This window comes from Neolamprologus brichardi, chromosome 1, assembly GCF_056152115.1.
Source record: "Neolamprologus brichardi isolate AB-2024 chromosome 1, ASM5615211v1, whole genome shotgun sequence".
In the NCBI taxonomy this organism is placed as follows: Eukaryota; Metazoa; Chordata; class Actinopteri; order Cichliformes; family Cichlidae; genus Neolamprologus; species Neolamprologus brichardi.
This window is the reverse complement of record NC_142104.1, coordinates 19445502-19465888: the sequence shown is the minus strand read 5'-3', so window position 1 is coordinate 19465888 and position 20387 is coordinate 19445502. Positions and strand designations below refer to the sequence as shown.

Genomic DNA, 20387 nt, shown 5'->3' with positions numbered 1-20387 from the left:
CTCGGCACACCGATCATGTTGCTACTCGATGAAGCCTTTGGTATGTTTCCTTCTTTCCTGACCTTTTTGTTTGTGCACACATAGCTTTCTTGGAGGCAGTTTCATGAAATAAATTCAAATGTTCTGTAACTCTTGCCCTTTGCTTTGCCCTCTGTAGTGCACATTCTCGCTCTCTGGCTGGATCAGAGAAGCAATGCATGTTAATCATGAGGACTGCTGTGGTAGATGCAGTTCTCCCTTGTTGAAATAGCTAGCTGCTTGGATCTACTGTGTATGGGAGGTGATGCTGCTTCAGTCTATGTGGGCGTAAAAAAAAAAGCAAGTTCTTACCTCTGATCATGTAATTTATACTGCCATTAGGTTTATTTCAGGCTCCCTCACTCATAATGGCTCGGAATATAATAAGCAGCCAAGAAACCAAGTAAAGGTCTTTGCAGGAAGTCAAGTGCCAAAAGAAAAGCTTAACTGATTCTGATGAACTGTTCATGTTGCACACTTTGAAATTTCTTTCTCTTCCCACCAGGTTGCCATTGACTTCACAGCCTCCAATGGAGACCCCAGGAACAGCTGCTCCTTGCACTACATCAACCCTTACCAGCCCAACGAGTACCTAAAGGCTCTGATAGCTGTGGGGGAGATCTGTCAAGACTATGACAGGTTTGTCAATCTTTTGTTTCTCAGAAAAGGCTTTTTGTGGCCTACAGGGACTGTCACTGTCTCCTGTTGTGAAGCAGAGCTGCAGAGTGCTCCTCACATGCCATTTCAGTGGAATCTCTCCCAGTGAAAGGAGCCACTCCATCTGATCCACAGCATTAGGACTGTAATGGAAACAGTGCAGTGTTGAAACAGAAGGGCAGAGAACCCTGCAGGTCATTATAGCTTTGCTCGCCAGTTTTTTGTGACGCTATGGGAACTGAGCTATTGACCACCGGCTCCTTTCCCTCGCATTTATTCCTTCATTGAAATGAATTTGGCACTTTTAATTTTCTCTAATAGACGGGTTGCAGTTTTAAGAAAAAAGTCAGCGGTAACTTGCAGCTTAAACACCGTCGTTCACGATAGTAAGTACATTTTAATCTTCTTATAGATGAGAAAACGGTTTGTACCTGGAAAAACTAGAGCAAGTAAATTTTTGCCTCTGCTGGCATTATTTATGCATGAGGCTAATCTGGGGCTTGGAGATGGGTCTTGGTGGCAGCAGTCAAGGACACTTATGCAGTTTTGTGGATGTACTCCTTTACGGTCATTTTACATCAGGCAATTTCAAAGTAAACATTACTTTTCTTCCCTCTGCCTGTGTGCAAGATAGGTGACATTCTGATCTTTTTCACCCTGTCAGCCACAGGCATTTAAATCTTGCAGACATCAGATTTTTATGGACAGAGAGTTCTTACCAAATATGGGGATTTCTTTCAAATCCATTCAGGCGTCGTCGATTGAAAAATAAATAAAATGAAGTGACACTAAAGTGTTTGGGTTAGAGTTGAACCCGGGCCATTGGATTTAGCCTGAGCACCCTGTAAACTAAACTGGCGCCCAGTTTAGGCACACTTGTTCTGGTAATGCAAATCTAATTAGCCAATCACATGGTAGCACCTCATTCAAGCATATAGATGTGGTCAAGACAAGCTGCTGAAATTCTAACCAAACATTAAAATGGGGAAGTGGGAAGTGAGGAAGTGAGTCTAAACCTGGCATGTTTGTTGCTGTCAGAGTATTTAAGAAAATGCTGATTTATTGGAATTTGAATGGTCCAAAATATCCAGTCAGGGGCAGTTCTCTGGGTGAGAATGCTTTGTTGATGAATAGCCAGAGTGCTTCCAGCTGATAGGAATGCAACAGGAACCCACAACAGACTTTTGAAGCAGATGTGCTTCAAGGGTGCTTCAAACAGGACACCAGGTACCACTCGTGTCTCAAAGAACAGGAAACTGAGGCTAGAATTTGCACAGGCCAGACAGAGCAAAATTGGATAATAGAAGATTGGAGAAATGTTGCCTGGTCTGACGAGTCTCTATTTTTAATGCAACATTCAGATGGCAGAGTCAGAATTTGATGTAAACAAAATGAAAGCATTGACCCATCCTGCCTTGTGCCAACATTTCAAGCTCCTGGCGGGGGTGTAATGGTTTGGGGGATATTTTCTCAGCACATTTTGGGCCTCTTAGTCCCAACTGAGCACCATCCTACCCGAGTACTATAGCTGACCATGTCCATCCCTTTATGACCACAGTGTACCCATCTTCTGAGGATAAAACACAATGTCACCAAGCTCAGATTAGCTCAGACTGGCAGCAAGTTCACACTTTAAGATGTTATGGAACAGGAGATTCTCATCATGGATGTGCAGCCAAGAAAACTTTTATCAAAAAAACAAAAAACTAAAGACATCTCCGTGTGTACCTTCTGTTATTTCATTATTTTCTATACAGTGCTATGTTGTTCCTGCCATGTTGATCAAATCATAATCATTCTTATGTAACTTTAATTTCCTGCTGCGTAGCTGCTAAATATTTTTAGTCTTGCGTGTCTCAGGTAGTAGTCTAACTCTACCTGCGAGTATGTGGCACTTCTTGCTGTCGTGCTGTTTTACATGTCTGTCATAGTTTCTTTGCGCTCATGGGAAGCTGCATGTGGCTGCTTCTCCTGTGGATAGCTGACTGATACAGTTTCTTCTCAGCATCTGTTGCAGCGATTGGTCCTCCTTCTTAGCTCGCACAGGCTCATTACCCTGATACAGACGAACACATGCTGAGATAGGGGCTGACACCAGGATAGCAGGCACTTCAAAAAGAAGTGGGAGGCATTATGGCTGGAGAAATAACAGCATGGTGTAGAATCTGATGTAAAGACAGAGGTGGTGCAGCATGAAGCCTGTTTTCCTCTGAGGATTCCTCTTACTGTAAATGCTGGCTGATGTACTGTAGTTATAATGTTTGACTTCAGTCACATGTATTTTTAATGATTGGACAACAGAGCACAAATATTACAGTATAGATGTGTAAAAAAATATCTTTAGTAGACTTGCAGGTATTTGCTAATTAATGAAAAATAATTTGTGATATTATCTGTTTTGGAGAAAGACCCTCTCATCTGTCAAAAGTAAGCCAGATGAGGATTAACACCCCAACTCCTGATTTATGCAGATCCTCCTATTGAATATCAGGAGCACTGTCTGGCTAATTATAGCATGCAAGCGATAGCGCCGGAGACACTGAAATCCTGCCTGTGAATTTTCAGTTCATCTTTGTGGCTTTATCGCATCCATGTTTACACTGATGCACACCAGCATCATACATGGAAACATGTCTCTGGGCCAACAGCGGCTGCAAGTGTAGGCAGCCCTTCCCTTGGAATTGTTATTGAGGTGTAAAATGTGGGCAAGCAAACCTTTTAGCCTTTAGTGAATATAGGTGATGTGGGATTTTAGAGTCCGTGCAGAGGAGTGCATTACAGAGCTGGAGTGACTAGCTTTTGTCTGTGTGGGTAGAGGCTCGTTTACCTTGCTGAGAGGGCTATTACACCGGGCACATTGCCCTGTGGCTCCTCACGTGTGCTGACGAAGAGGAGAAAACTGTGACCTCCGTGGACTTTGGGCAAAATTCATATGATGAAATTCACTTGTGGTCAGTCTCCTCTGTTCTCTCGTCTGGGCCGATCCTATGTCATATCACATTTAATAAGTTTTATGAAATGCATTTGTTGTGTTATCACAACAGTCCCGGGGGCAGGATAATCAGTTTTCTATGTAAACAATAACAGGAACAGAATACATGCCAAAACAAAATTGGCTCAGCTTGAATAACTGCTTCCACATTAAAATATTTTCATTAAAGCTCTTTCTTTACACTGGCAAAGCTGGTAAAAACCAATACAAAACCCAAAACATTTTTTCTTTCCTATTATCTTGCATTGATACAGAATGCCTCGATGTGTTTGAAAGGTCAAAATCGTGGGAGTAAAGCCTGTATTCAGTTGGAAAGGAAGGCCGTTTTTTTTCCTCGATGAAAATGGATTTAACTTCAGTTGAAAACATTTAATTGTTGAAGGGGATATAAGAGCTGCTTTCATACTGTCGTATCACTTGCCCAACCTATTGAACAGAAAGTCTATTAATGTCAGTGGAGCACTGTTACTGGAGTATTTTAGTGCATTAGCTGGAGCATGTATTCAAAAATAAGAATACATTAATGTTACACGGGTACCTGCATGTTTGTCTTGTGAACCATAATCAGTGATGCCTTGAAACTACAAGCTGATAATTTATTATAGTCCCAGATTATGGCAAAGTCCTTAGATTGTAACAACAACAATAATGAGTACCTTGGAGATGCATAATACCCATTAACTATTTTATGTATATCATGCGTGGAACTGCCAGTTATCACACACCGCGTATTTCCTGTTGCCACTAGGCGGCGCTATAAGTGCAGCGTAATAGAGATTGAAAATGTGACGTCATTCAAGGGTAAAACCGCAAAGAATTCTGGGAACTCGTGGCAAGAGGTACTAGCGCACGCAGGCTTTCAATTGAAATTAGTTACACAGCGATAAAAAGAAACACAAAAAACTGTCAAGAAGCTGTTGTATTATTAACTGCAATAGCCGGTCGCATGACAGCCACGGGAAGCCGACGGGTAAAGAGATCGTTTTTTTATCGGATTACGTCGTTGAAGAGAAATTATTCGAGCCATGTTTCTGAAGTAAAAAGAGGCGACAGATGGCCTGGATTGCAGCCATTCAAAGACCAAATATAACGTCCCAGAACACTCCAGCTCACAGGTTAGTCTGCTCCAAGCATTTCCACAAAGGTCAGTGTTTTGTAGTAGTTAATACGTCATTTTTCATAACATAATTGGTGATATAGGTTACAAGCAAGTCTGGTGCTGAACAGAAATTGTGGCGCTATGCTATCACTAATTGCCCAGTACGATTACAGCATACAATATTATTGTCACTGCTACATTTCTGTAATGCGAACCAGAAATTATTTCCACTACTAATTAATTACGGTTGAGCTCAAAGGTCTTATTAATAAACGGTTAACGAATGTGTATTTATGAAGACGATTTGTGAGACTGGTAAACTTATGATACCTACGATGGTCTTTCGTTCTACACGGTGCATTTCATGGTCCTGTACCCATCCGTCGGCAAACTGTTCCTGGGCTTGTTGCAGTGACCTGAAGTTACTAAACTTCATGAGTGTATGCACTCACTCCAATAACCGTATAATTATAAATATGAGCGTGGTGAAAGTTGGGAAGCACGCTAACGTATTTTGTCCACTCTGTGTAAGGGTATAACCCTTTCACTCCTTTGATTTTTTCCTCGTATCTTTTCTTTGCCTTTTCATCAAGTCTGTCTTTGTACGGACCGGCATTGTTCTCCTTCGTTTTGTACATAACTTTTTTGGGGGGCAAAGAAAAAGCAAGAAGGTATTGGAACCGTGCTGCAAATGCTTGCATTTGATGCGGTACTTGGATTGTTTTGCCACGAGTTACCGGCATGCAATGCGCGAAAGTCACGTGGTCTGTCAATCTCTATATGGGCACATAGCAGCCCGTTCTCACTCCCGAGGCGTAACATGCCGACGTTTTGTCACGTCCCGCGGCGTTCCTGAGGAACGTGAAAGGAGACCTTCGGCGTTCTTATGGTACGCGGCGGGTTATGGGCGAAATCCAGTGCAATGACGCTCCCGCGGTAATAGACGTTCCAGCCCTGTATTCCAGCCCTAAACCTAACCTTATCCCTAGCCCCAACCATAACCTTTTTCCTGAGCTTAACCAGGACTTTAATGATGTTAAATAGTGTGTTTCTAAGTGATTTGAAGAAAAAGAGCGAACATGTGTAGATTGAGTCCATACGGTTCTCATATTTCCTCATTTTTCCGAGGTCGTCATTTAGGAACGTGGTGGGTAGCCGAAAACGTAATATGTTGACGATTTGTCACCTAGCGTAAAATGTTATGCTTTGGGAGTGAGAACGTGTTGCACATAGATGTCTCCAGACATCTATGTGCCATCAAACGTCCCATCAAACGTGAAGTTTGGAAGAGACTGGACAATGTACAACTGAGTTTGTCTGTGAAGGTTCTCAGTCATCCAGGTCATCATAGTCAAAGGAGCTTGCAAAGAAAAGCGTCTGGACTTCTTTAAGTTACTTGAAGACGTTTCACCTCTCATCCGAGAAGCTTCTTCAGTTCTAAGGTCAAATGGTGGAGAGTCTCAGATATAAACCTAGTGGGAGTGTCCCCCCACAGAGGGACAAAAGGACCCCCTGATGATCCTCTAATCGCCTGAGCCAAGGTGTGGAACTGGGTGTGGGTCCCAACTGAGTTTCTGGTGTTTCCTGTGGCGAATACATTTGGCGCGTCACAACAGACATGCCCTTTTGCGAAAATTCAAAAGCTTTGCAATTTAACGTTACTAAGGTCTTTAGATTGGACTCACCAAAGATCATGTCTGAAAATATCTTTAGCAGGAGTTTTTTAATGTACAAGGCCTGAAAATGGCAAAAAAAAAAAAAAAAATTGCACTGAAATTACACTTTAAATCCAAAATGGCTGAGTTCCTGTTGGATTTTGGTTATGGTTCCAAGAGATCTCAGGACACTGCACTAGACTGCCAAATTTCAGACAGATAGATGAAATGCAGTGCAGGGGATGATTTTTTGAAATGTTGTAGGTGGTGCTGTGGAGCCGTTTTACCATATTCAGTGATCAGAGCCCCCCAGAAAAACCAAGGAAGCTGTCATTAGGCTTGAGAAGTGGGACAAATGTCTTGACTTTTCAAGCTTGCCAAGCACTTCAACAACAATTTCCTCTTTCATGCAGAATAGCCATGGCATGCATCACCACATTGGTTTTAAGGTGAATGCAATCAGCCTGAGAGGAATACTACAATCAAAAGTTCATGGCAAGTTATTGGAATTTGCCAACATGCCCTTCAACAACAATTCAAAAGCGCCACACTTTAATATAGGCTGCATCTGAAGTTTAAACTGGCCAAATAGGAAGTTGATTGGACAAAGTCAAAAGTTCAAAAAAGTATAAGGCCTGGTGGACTTCCTGTTGGGTTTCCATGAGTGGGCCCCACTCGTGTGTAACAAACTTCATTCAAGTAGCTCGAACTATGTGTTGGTAGTACTTCATTAAAGATGTGTTAGGTGGCGCTATAGAGCAAAACTATTTCGAAACCATAAAATATGTAACTTTTCACCAGACTTTACACATGTGCTAATTTTGAGTACTTTTAGGCTTCATTACTTCATAGATAATAATGAATGGAGCAAATACAATGGGGCCTTCCCACTGTTACTGCTCAGGCCCTTATAACCAGTCATTTCCGTGGTAGTAAAATAATAATCCTGCTGGTACAGCTACTACTAATTGCAGTACAACTAAAACTTGTCAAGCCAAAGTTACTTTTTTCAATAGTTATCAGGCAGTTAAGAGTTATTGCTCCCTCTGAAAGTGTGAAAATCATCTCTGTGCCAGTGTTTATGTAAGTCCACAAACACCAGAGTTAATCAAACACTTCTGATAGCTCTGAAAAGCTGCCTCAAAGCCACATTAGCCACTATAAGTGGATAAACAGCTCTCCAATCAACACTTGTCCATGCACCAAATAACACAACAACTTCCTAACACTGTGCAGTTTGCTGGCCACCCTCTGAGGCACCCACACCATGTCCAGAATAAATGAATAAAAGACATGATCTCAAAATGTTTGTTCAACCCCAAACGAAGAGCTGAAGATGTTGTTTGCGATTGCACGGAGCTGGGTTGGCTTGTCAGTGATGAAGGCATGAAATCGACAAATGTCCTGATAACAGAAGCGGCCATTAGACAAAGCTGTCTGTAGGCAAAGAGTCCCTGATGTGACTGAAAACAAGTCATGACAGCTCCAGTGCTTACTCTAAATGCCCAGAAATTCCCAAGATATTACTTTAAATACTTTTTGTTTGCAGGAATACATTAGATTACTTTACAGGCATTACTGTATGTAATTTTATACTGCATATACAGTAGTTTTTTTTTTCAATAAAGCTAATGAACAGGATGCTCTAATGGTGTGTAACAGAAAGTGAGTGACCACAACAATATCCTTCAGTTTCCATAATGCAACCCAAATGTGTCTTTTGCACCTATCCCGACTGGTTAAACCCATGCCTTTCAAAACAGATCAAATCAAAAGAGCAAAAATGGAAACAGGACAACAAGAAAATATGTCATGAAGATATAAAAATCATGTCTTGTATTGTAGGTAGTGTGCATTTGTTGTGCATTTCATGTTTGAATGTCTGAGTGAATGCTAGAGGAAGATATTCCACACAGGTACTGTGTAACTGTGAGTAACTTTCCAGCATTGCTGTGCAGTGGAGTTACAGGCACTGAATCCCATTAGTGTGCTGCAAACACTTGCTGTCTACAGCTGAGAAGGTGTGGGGTTCAGGGTCAGGTTCAAGTTTACTTTAAAGCTGAACAGGACGTTGCTTTTTCATTTCATAAAGGATATCCATACTTAGAATTCAGACACGCAAATAAAATTGTAGTGGGCAAATATAATACACTTTATTTGGAGTGTACTATCTTGTTATTCATACAAACTGTGCACCCTGGCCTCTGACTGGAGGCAGCGAATCCAGCTTAACAGACTTTTGAAGTAATATCTTCCCATCTAAATGGTACGGTGAAAAATGAAGAGGCTAAAAATCGTTAGAAGCTCTATGAACAGGTGCAAATGCTGTCTGCACTGACAGTGGGACAGATTTCAAATTGTAATTCAAGCTTTTAACACGTTCTAAAATGCAAACAAGCATGAGGTATGCCCTCAGAAATACAAACAGATGGATAAGCCATCAATATTTTCCAGATTGCAATCAAAAGGCAACCACAGATTAAAATGCAGTTGCTTTAATTTGTAACTGATTAATTTGCTTATGGTTTCAGTGACAAGCGATTTTCAGCTTTGGGGTTCGGCGCTAGAATCCCTCCGAATTATGAGGTGAGTATTTTTTGTTTGCATCTCTGTTCTCCCTTTTTACTCCTCTGTTCTAAACACTGTGCTTCTTCCAGTGATAATGATGTGTGCTGTATAGAAGTGTGCTCTTACCGAAACCTGGTATTTTCCACTAATCTGGGATTTTACGTTACGCGAGCCAATTTTCATGACCTGTTCCAGGACACAATTTGTCATTCAAAATTTCACATTTAAAACTAATTACCGAGGGTATTTTTATTCATAAGCCCCTCGTCTTAAAATATCCACTTGTCTCGAGAAAATATCACGTTACAATGACACAGAAGCCCCAGAGTGTTGATGCTCAATTTACATAAGAATTCATGAGTGTGAGAGCATTTGTTTAAGCAAATTAGACTTTGGGAACCGAATGCCCTCGGTGATTCTGAATAGAGCCCCTGGGAGATGTCTGTCATGTGAACAGTGAGCACACACACACACACACACACACACGTACGAAACACCATGCTCAGACAGTCTATCAGACCAGAAGGGCCTGTGTTTAATGTAAGATTGTAATGTGCTATTCTTCAGTAGGAAACACTCATAATTATCATTCAATCATGCTCAGCTTTGCAGCTCAATAATGCAAACTATTAATTTCTGAATTTGCCATAGCAGTGATTTCCTCACAGGAGCCAATTTTATTTAACCGTGTCCTGTTGATCTATTGTCGCTGGTGGCGCAGGTGAATGTAAATTAAGCTATTAGATAAATCATAAAGTGCATCTGTGGACTCATAGGTTAGAGACTGCACTAGGTGCCAGAAGTGCGAGGGCTCTACTGACCGTGGTATCATTTATTATGCATTATGCATAAGTATTAAAGATGTTAATTTAATGCTAAAGATCTATCACATACAGTATGAGCTGTGGGAATTAATGAATAAAAACGAATAAATAGTGAAAATGAATTTCTTTATTTGTTACATGTCTCATATGATTTCTATGACTCATACTATGATTTACAGAAGACCCTTTTTTCTAACACAACACAAATAATACAAAACAAGTAACAAGTAGTTGAGTTGTAAAATTTCAAATCTTAATGGAGTCATATTATGTAAAAGAATCGCTCCATATATAAACAGATGCTGTTGGAAGGAGGGGCAAAGTTTGTATTATTTCTACACATTTCATTGCAAAATCTTTGACCTTTTTCATTTTACTATGAAGCCTTTCTTGGCTGTAACTGTTGATAATCGTGATTAAATGTGTGTTATTTAAATCTTAAATACAAAAGAAAAAAAACTTCCAGAGGTTTAGTCAATAATGAAATTAGGATTGTTTTATGCACGTACGTCGCCTTGCCTTTCAGACAACCACGATCTTCATTTGCATCTGGTCTTGGGCCGGTTGTTTGCTTCCAAGTGACCTCTTATGTGCTTCCCAGGTGGCTGGAAAGTATCCTTGATTTTTAGCTTGATTGTGACTGCCATTAGAGCCACCTGCTGAATGCAAACTGCTCAGGAGTGAGTGTGGCACATATTCATGCAAATAATCTCCTGACCACAGAGGCACATTCACAACAACTAGTGCAGGATTTTATACGATCAAAGGAACAAAAAAAAATATGTTACGAACACTGCAGTTTCTTTAAGATTGTAATATTAATGTCTGACTGTCATACAACAGTTGGAATAGCACAAATGAAACTAATAATATTACCAGTGCCTAAAAATGCTCTGTTCCATCTAAGTGTCTCTGAAAGCTATATGTGAGCCAGAGGCACAATCAGAGGCACACAAATGGACCATTTAAAAGGGAGACGGCTGTTAATAGCATTATTAGACGTTATAATGCCATTAATGTTACACTTGGGTGTTGTACTGCTGCGTCATGTGAGAAAGTCTGTTGTTAAACACTCTACACTGTGACTCACTTCAGGCTGTAAATCACGTTATAGACGTGATTTACAAAAGTGACGTTAAAAAAAAAGTAGCCAGCTGGAGAAGAGTCAGTTGTCACTGATCTGGCTGACAGTTGGTGCCTGTGGGAAAAAAAAACAGTTTCTTGTGAGAGGATGGATTGAGAGGGGGATTTTATTTTTGCCAATTAAACAGCTTTGAGATACACAAAATGTATCTGACATTTGGATTGCAGGGAAAAAAAACATTTAAAAGAAGAGTGGGTGCAAAACCTGTTTAAAAAAACAGATATTAAGCACGTAATACATGCTTTATGCATTACTGTATAGTGTGACGAATAATTGGTTTGGGATATGTATACAAATAGCATAGATAGACTGCACCATTATGGGACATACGCAAGCCTCGTTAAAAAACAACACGTGTCAAATTTCGGCAATATTTGATATTAATCAAAACTCTTGATGTTGTTGTCTGTTTACCACCAGTTTCTGATCTAGTTTGCCTTTGACTAATGTTAGAAAATGCAGTATTTCCCCTTGATTAGTTAAAAAAAAAACAAACCCCCCCCCCCCAAAATCCTCTTGTTGGATAACCACACGATGTGAGTCACTATTTACCCTGTGTCTTATTATCCTGCTGTCTTGTGTTTACCTTATATGACTTTTCCATGTGTTTCCTGTTTTACTGTGTGCATTATGTTTTGTTTCACTTCCTGTGTCATTAGTTAGATTTAGTTTAGCCATGTACTCACCTGTTTCTAATCATCGTCATCCTCGTCCCGGGTATTTAACTCCTTAGTTTCCTCCAGTTTGTTGTCTTGTCATTGTCTAAGCCACATGTGTGTTTCCCAGTCCAGTCCAGTCAGCCAGTCGGTCGATTTGAAAAACTGTCATTTTTACTGGAATAACATGAGCACACAGAAATCTTGTCTTCAGTTTTGGTCAACTGCTCTTTTTGATTCTATTTAGATCAAATGTTTGTATTCACCTAACATATTTTTAACAGAATTGCAATAAAAAACAAAACATGGAAGTAAAAAAAGGTTCGATTTTTATCACCAAATCCTAAATTGGAAGCCTTTCACACTTTGTCCTCTCGTTCCCCACTCACAGGTGTCCCATGACTTTGCCATTAATTTCAACCCAGAGGATGATGAATGTGAAGGTAGGTTGAAGGACTTTGTTTACCTCCACTGATAGTAGGAGAAAGAGCATCTACACCACCGGTAAAATAATAATGCAACCATTTCTGCATTTGTCTCTCTGTAATTTTTACGTACTTAAAAGTTAGTGTTTTAATGTGATAATATTCATGGATTTCATAACTGATTGGTTGAAACCTAAAGTATCCGTCTTCAAATTGTGAAAAACAACAACAAAAATTATTCAGGCCAAGTTTGTTAGTATTCAGCATTTGAGTCATCTGACTGTACACTTCAGCCTGGACTTGTTAACTGACAGGTGTAGGTAACTGTGATGATGTTTGCTTCAATCCGCTCTCGCTTTGATCAGAGATCCAAGGAGTGGTTGAGGCATACCAGAACTGCCTTCCTAAGATCCAGTTGTACGGCCCTACCAACGTTGCTCCGATCATTAACAGGCTAGCCAAGGTGGCGGCAGGTGACGGCAACATTAAAGATGCTTCTGTGAGTGCACATTTTTACTCTTTTTTTCCTCAGAAATATTTGGTTCTTTATTTTATACGGCCTTTTTGTTTTTCCTGGGGTTTCTTTTTGCCTCCCAGTGAAATTCCTCAAGACAGCATTGCTAATAGTAGTAATTTCCTTTGGTCCAAAAGAAGTAGGAGCCCATTATAAAACAAGTAGTACTTTTTAAATCATACAGAGCTGTATTGACAATGTTTCATTCAACATATTTTGATATCATTTCCTTTTTTGTACAGCGGTTAAAGTGTGTCTAATAGAGTTACTTGCTGTTCATGTTTCCTAATGCTGAGAGTAAAGACTCAGGATTTTGATTTACCACCTGCACAGACATTGTGTTCTGAACTATTACACATACTGTGATTGCACTGACCTTCATTATAATTTATTCCTAAATGTCAGTCTGCCTTTTGAACAGTAACAGCAAACAAACTTCGACTCATTGGACCAATCCGAAGTGTTTACAGTACATTGTTCCGTGTTAATATCCTGGGTCCATGCTGCTCACGTAATTACACACTTGAAATTAATTTTGCGCACACGGACACACATGTGGTGTCCCTGCTTGTGATCTAGTTGTTCTTTATCTTATGCTCCTTTTTTTTTTGATTATTTGTTTTGGTCTCTGTTGTTTTCTATGTAACATTTCTGACTAACTGACACAAACACATAATCTTTTCTACTCAGCAGAGGCTGTAAAATGATCCAGAACAGCATGAAAGGCCTCCTTCAGATGACAGCGCACACTGAGCTTAGAACCACGTGTTGCGGTTGAAATGGGTTAACGTTAGCATGGATTAATTCACACTGAAAGGTTTTATCTTCTTCCAGCGATACCACATCCTGCTCATCCTCACGGATGGTGTAGTGACTGACATGGCAGACACACGTGAAGCCATTGTACGAGCCTCCTACCAGCCTCTCTCCATAATCATTGTTGGTGTGGGCAATGCTGACTTCACAGACATGCAAATTTTGGATGGAGACGATGGAGTCCTACGCTCACCGAAGGGCGAGCCGGTCCTCAGAGACATTGTGCAGTTTGTGCCCTTCAGAGACTTCAAAACGGTCAGTCCTTCTCTCCATCTGTCTGCTTTTGTTGACTTGTTCAGGATTCCTTGCAATCCCACTCTGTGTGACTGCTGTGCATGGGATGCTCTCAAACATAATTATTATTATCATTTTATTAAGCCTTTGTCATTTAAAAGAATAAGCAGGCAGCTTTTGCTGGTTTTTCAACTGCTACAGATGGCCATCATGGACTGGAGGAAATCCAGATATGTGCACACACGAGAACGTTTTCTTAATGTTGTTACATCCAATTAGTAATTTTTCCGATGTATAATTGCACCGTCTGTTATAGATTCTTGTTCATGTCTCCCTATTTTCTGAAAGTATGCACAGAATACACGGAATAACGAGTTAATGCATAAACTAAATAAAATCTTTTCCTGACTCTGCACTCATCTGATAGTACACATCAGCTAATTCAGCCACAACCATCAAAACGCCATATCAGTGAACACATTTCAAAGTAATAGTGTTCATTGCTTTGCTGGAATTACAGAGATTCGGACAGTCAATGCAAGAAGAACTAAAGCTGTTCTGGCCACTTCTGATGAATCAGATTCATTTTAATTTACTTACTGCATATTAGGTTAGTTTTTCAGTTCATGCAAGTCACTTAAGTTGAAAATGAATTATAAGATATGTTGCCACATTTATGTTGCTGTAATGTATATGTATAACTTTATGCTACTGTGCAACTGTAGATTGCCCCTTCATAGTAAGAAAAACACAAACCAGTGGCAATACTGTAAAACAAACACTGCAGGACTTATTATTTTGGTTTATGTAACTCCTGGGAGTGAGACAGAACAGACTTTGTACAGAGTAATGCACACAACAGGTGCCATCTAATAGAGTGTCTTACTCTGACGTACTTTTAAAAATTTGTCTGAAACAAAGAACATCATTATTGCCACCAGAGGCTCTAGATGTAGATGAGAAACCTTATAACCTTTATGTTCCTTATCACAGATTAAAACAATATTTAACAATTGTCTTAACAACTCCAGCTGTTCTCTAACTTTGTTGCAGGCATCACCTGCCGCCCTGGCCAAATGTGTTCTGGCAGAGGTGCCCAGCCAAGTAGTAGAGTACTTCAGCCACAAGGCCATCTCTCCTATGAGTCCTATGAGGGACTTATCGACTCCCATCCTCAGCCCAGTTGCCACCACTCCAACAGAATAACTGCACACCCTGTTCCCGCGACCAAGCTTTGACCACAGCATCAGTCTGGCAAACTGAGAAGGATGCTTGTCTCACTTTGGACATAAACTGGAGAAAAAAAACCTTCTAAATGTGTTGTCGCTCGTGTATTTCATTTTTCAAAACAAGCAAAGTGTTTACACAAGGACGGTACTACAGAGATTGTGGGTTATATTTCTGCGCTCAGTGCGGATTGAGCACTCGTCTCTGACTGTGCAAATCGACCATCCAGCTGTTTCAGCATCAGGAGTCCTGGAGGATTTTTTTTCCCCCATGATTTTTATGCATGCAGACAAATCCCTTAGTGACGATCTACTGATCGCGGCAGGCTTAATATTCTTTGTTGCCCATGAAGTTCAGCTTTTTCCCCTTATACATACAGTGTGTTCAGATATTGTTTTGGAGAGGTACTATACCAGATGATTTCATCGCAATTTGATTGTTTTAACTTAAGCATGGACGTGTGGATGGTTTAAAATAGTTAATAACGAATAAACAATTTGCCCTGCAAATCAAAATCTGTCTGCAGAATTGGCCAAACAACCCATGACCTGACATTGGAATAAATGAAAACGGTTGCTAAGGCTTAAAAGCTTTTTTTTTTTCTTCCAAAAGGCAGCAACCATAATCAACAAATCAAGAGCAGCCCTCATTGCAAATGCAAGAACTGGCACTACTACTTCTTGGCAAACAAAAACAATTAGTGCCATGTGTGATTGACAGTTGGACTGTACAGGTTGCCAAATGTATGTATCCTGTGTAAAATAAGCGTCTAAATAACAGCTCTGAACCATTTTCCAAGAAAACCTGATGAAAAAACAGCAGCAATGGAAATATCTTTGTTGAGCGCTCTCATGCCAGACTTGTTCATCTTGAACTTCTGTGAAACTGCAAGCGACATAATAACTTCAGCAATCTGCAATATTTGCTACAGCTTCAGCTCTTGGTGTGCTTTTTCAGTTGTAACAGGGAGCCGAAAAGACAGAGCAAGACAGGAACATAAGATGTGTTTGGGTGGTTGTGTAGTAGCGAAAGGTTGTAAGGCGCTGCCTTTTCTGAGGGTATCCGTGAGCAAAGCTCGAGTAACATACTCTCAAAGAGCTAATCGATGACTGCGCCCTATTTTTGGTCTCTTGTCTAGTGGCTACAATGTAAGCTGTGAAAGTCATGCTTTTTGTCGGGTGAATCCTTTCCCTCTGAATTGTCCATCTTTGTTTGTTGTCATCTCTAAACCATGCAGGTTGTAATTTCTGCAGTGACTTCTTTTTATAGATATATTTCCGTTCCTTTTTTGTGCTGCCTTTTATATGAAATATAAGTCTACTTGATGTTTGATGATAGATTTAATGGGTGAGAAAGACAAGAAATGAAAGCACAAGTGAACCATTAGCGCTGTTATGCACAACTTAATATATCCATTACATTTACATCAGATAGATCAATCTAAAACAATAGTATGACTGGTCACCAAATTTCCATTTTCTTCAGCGTTTCATAATAATAAAAAAAGAAAAACGTCGATCCATGATAAAATGTTCTTTATTTCACTTCCATCTAACTCTTGCCTGAAGGTTTCCCGTTTACTGGATGGAGACCTTTGATTTTGCTGTTCTATTGAGCTTCACAATGTTCAGTATATAAAAGACGTAACCTTCATTTTTATTTATCCTGCCTGAGCTTTGTCAGATTGTCTTCATATTGTTCAGAGTGTAGCCCGTAACCCGTGTCAGTCAGAAAAAGCTGTCATGTTTTGACCTTATTACTAATGCTACAGTGCTTAAAGCACAGTCTCTAAACTGAAACGCTTTGCAGCAGAAAAACAAGTTGCTGTTTTTAAAAAAAAAATATATATATATTATTATTGTACTGTGAATACCTGTGTGGATATTGCAATCTAAAGAAGAAAAGAGAGACTGTGTGTTTAAGCTACCGGCAATTATTTTTCAAAGAGTGTGCAAACAGTCAACAGCACCAGAAAGAAGGACATTTTTCGCCTTCAAAAGGCGTCCTCTTGGCATTTAATTAATTTTCAAGTGTACAAATAACCTTGACAACAAAAACTTTTGCCTAATCAAGTAACTATTTCCAAGAATGTAGATTTCACCTCAGCATTATATTTTTATTGATCAACACTAATTCAAAAGATTTTTACGTTTTGAATGAAATCTCTCCCTGAACTAAAGAAATCCTATATTTTGCTTAGTATTGTGTTCTCCTTTGGTATTCAGTTGCATATGCAAGGTTTGCTTTAATGACAGTGTTAACCTCCTAGGACCTGGCGTCCACATAAGTGGACATCACATTTTGGGTTATTTAGACCAAAATACTGAATTTTGCTCTACAAGGGCCTGATATCCACTTGCGAGGACATTATACTGCTACTGTTCCATTAAAATTTTAAACAAATATCCTCATATTTGGCTCTTATTTTTCTTAAAAACAAAAATAAGGTTAAAAAAAATCTGGTAATTCTTTGTTTTTACATTCATCGGGCCCCAAAATGACCAAATATCAAAGAGAAATTAAAAATACATGCTGTGGAAGAGTTCGGGTCTTAGGAGGTTAATGATTACAAGTTTAAGCCCCACAGAAAGTGTTAAATTCCTCATTAATCATCTGATGACCATTGCTTATTAAAAATGTGATCATACAGTAGTGAGTTTCAGTAAAAATAAATAACATGAACGCTCCACGACTGTCAAGCTGGATAATGTGCAAATTATACTCTAACACGGTTTGGCTGTTCTTTATTTGACCCTCTACTTTGTATATTTTATCTACAATGATGCATTTGCACTGTGAATGATTCTGAATGGTGACAAATGCACTTGGAAAGAAACCACTCTGTCACTGCCAATAAATGTACAGGAACCAAAAGAAGTCTTTACAGCTACTCCATCATACACATATCCACTCCAAACTACAAATACTAGTCAGACTTTGATTTGTCCTCTAGAGTTTAACCACCCTTCCCCAGACAAAGATTAGTGACTTCCCATGAAAGCACCTAAACACTGCTGTCAGCTGCTTTTTGAACTTTGATGATCAGCTATTGAGGATTCTTCTGTCACTGTGGATCACAGGATGAGACCTATTGATTCAGCAGGCCTTGATTCAGAGCCGTACTCAGTTACTCGAATGTAAATAATCCTGGAGGAAATTGCGTCTCACAGCTGAAGCGTAGCTCCGTGTTACCAGTTTACAGCGGGGTAGGAATAAATGCAAAAATGAGGAAATTCTCGGCTGGAATAATCAGCATCTGAAAATTTTGGCTGTTTATTCAGAAGTTTTGACTTTCCTGCATAATGAATAATTGTTTTGCTGTTCATGCATCTTAATACAGTCCTTATTATTCTCCTGTAAATGATTTACAGCACAGAAAATGTTGCCATTCTTGGATAATTACTGTAACAAAAAGCATTTTTTAAGAGATTTTGTCAATGAAGCAAGCTTTGTACTTTATCACAATTCTTTAGCTGCCACTTGTTCTAATGAAATATGGCAGGAAGTGCAGATATCAACTAGTATTTCTGTTCCTTGAGGGCAAACCAGCTCCCTTATTAATAACTAGAAGACATCCATGTTCATTCTGTGATTTGTGCCTTAACGTGGCAATATGCTTTTTGTCCCCTGTAACTTACCGTATCTCACTTTACGCGACTCTGCCTCAGGTTATAAGCTGCTCCGGCTCAAATGGTTCATTCCCTTATACCTTTAACATTTGCATGAGATGGGATTTTAAAAATGATCAGTAATTAACCACAGAATTCAGGCTAAATGTTATCCCTTATAAGCAACTTTAGTTTGCTTTTATCATAAACAATGCTTCATGGCTTATCTAAATTACAAGGGGTGTTTGATGGTTGTACAGCAGTGATGGATGGGTCTTCTATGCTTCACCAGATTTTCCGCAAACAAATCTTCGAAATCTTTACTCAAATCAATTAAAGATCTTATTCTGTTTCCATTTCCTTTTAACTGCAATGATTCAAATATGGAATGCTGAAATAATAATTGTGTGCTTGTTTGCAAGAACTGCCCTGAACCCAGGCATCAACAAGGCTAAACAAACTTAATTCAATTTTTTTTTTAAATAAAATAAACGGCATTCTTATTCTAATGAGAATTTATCTACTGCACCATAATGGTGCAATCAAGAGTTAACTAAAGCAGTAAGACCGCAGTGCATGTGCCCATCTTGCTCTGCAGATTGAAAAAAAAAAGCTGTGAGGAATTCACTGAGCTACTTATTCTCCCTTATCTATTCTTGCACTATTGTCAGACAAAATTAACAAGTCATAGGTTTTACACCTCCTCGTTGTATCGGAAATTTCCCATGCACTCTCTCTCTTTCTCTCTATCTTTCCCCTGCTCAGCAGAGTAGGGTTTACAGTCCATAGCTGTAATATGAACCTGGTGTAACTGCCGGCCCCATGGCCAACAAGGATCCCATGCATCATTAGTAAATATTTGATTTCTTTAAAGGGAAAAAGGGGATTTATTGCATGCATACTTTTATTGTTACGCTGTGCTGTACAGTCCTTCCTTTGGATTTTATGATATGCTAATATGCAAGCCTGCATTTGCACAAACCTCTGTTCCTGTAGTTTATGCTCTTTGTCTTGCAGTTAGGTAAATAAATCTCATCATTTAAGTGAAAATGTCTCTGGGGTTTATTGTAATTAAATAAACGATTAATTACTGAATGGTTCAAATCTCGAATCAGCATTAATCTGTTTCTTTTGTCATCTAGCTTCTTCTGATCCCACTCATATATTCCAGCGATCATCTCACAAAACATTTCCTCGCCTCACGCTGCCACACAAGCAGGATGAAAAGAAAAAGCGATACTGATGTGCTTGGTAAAAAGTAGGTTAGGCTATCAGCTACACATTTGCTTTGTGTGGTTTGCCGATGCTGTGAGTACCTTGCATGGAAAGAGGGACTAAGCCTACTCTTTAATTCCATCAGACAGCTCCTTTCATTTAACGGCTATTGTTGAGAGCACTGAATAACGGTTGTTTCCATGGTGACACCTACTTGTGGGGAGACGTAGACCTTCATTTTTGTCAGATTCAGGGACAAAGATGCAGGATGTGGCGAGGACTCTGGCAGGAGGTCATCTGCACATGTTTTATGAACGAAGGAGGGGTTTGATTGTGATGAAAACTCTTTTTATCAAGGCCACTAAATGTCCAGGATGGCTTTGAGCCTCAGGTGGGCTCTGAGTCCAGTATAGACGGCTTTTCCTTCTCTCACTGTCGGGCTCCCTTCTGCAGCCCTTTTTGTGCCTGGTCGACTGATTTATGGCCACAATTAAAGAACACTCACCATCACTTAACATTCACTGGCAATAAAATCAACAACAGGCTTGCACCCTGGGACAAGGTGCTGTTGTTTAGTGAAAGCAGCTCATTGCCTCCATGTTATCACATTACTTTTAATGCCTTTAAACTCAGCTGGGCTTCCCTCGCCCTGGTATTACTTGGAGGTCTATCTGGAGGTGCTGCAAAAGCAGTAAGGACAGGAGGAGGACTCATTGGTTGGTTTTATTCTCAGTG

General features: G+C 39.7%; 1 protein-coding gene across 4 annotated transcripts in view; it reads left to right on the top strand.

The window, feature by feature from the left end:
- The window catches only part of cpne7 (copine VII), a 37862-nt gene extending 18330 nt beyond the window's left edge, over nucleotides 1–19532 (top strand). For all 4 annotated transcript variants that reach the window (XM_006780128.2, XM_087839032.1, XM_087839036.1 and 1 more), the window contains 6 exons: nucleotides 524–657; nucleotides 8953–9007; nucleotides 12005–12056; nucleotides 12404–12537; nucleotides 13387–13623; nucleotides 14656–19532. In XM_006780128.2, coding sequence (XP_006780191.1) covers nucleotides 524–657; nucleotides 8953–9007; nucleotides 12005–12056; nucleotides 12404–12537; nucleotides 13387–13623; nucleotides 14656–14808 — 765 coding nt within the window. In that variant the 3' untranslated portion in view covers nucleotides 14809–19532. The remainder of the gene's footprint in view (nucleotides 1–523; nucleotides 658–8952; nucleotides 9008–12004; nucleotides 12057–12403; nucleotides 12538–13386; nucleotides 13624–14655) is intronic.
- The last annotated feature ends 855 nt before the right edge of the window (nucleotides 19533–20387 follow it).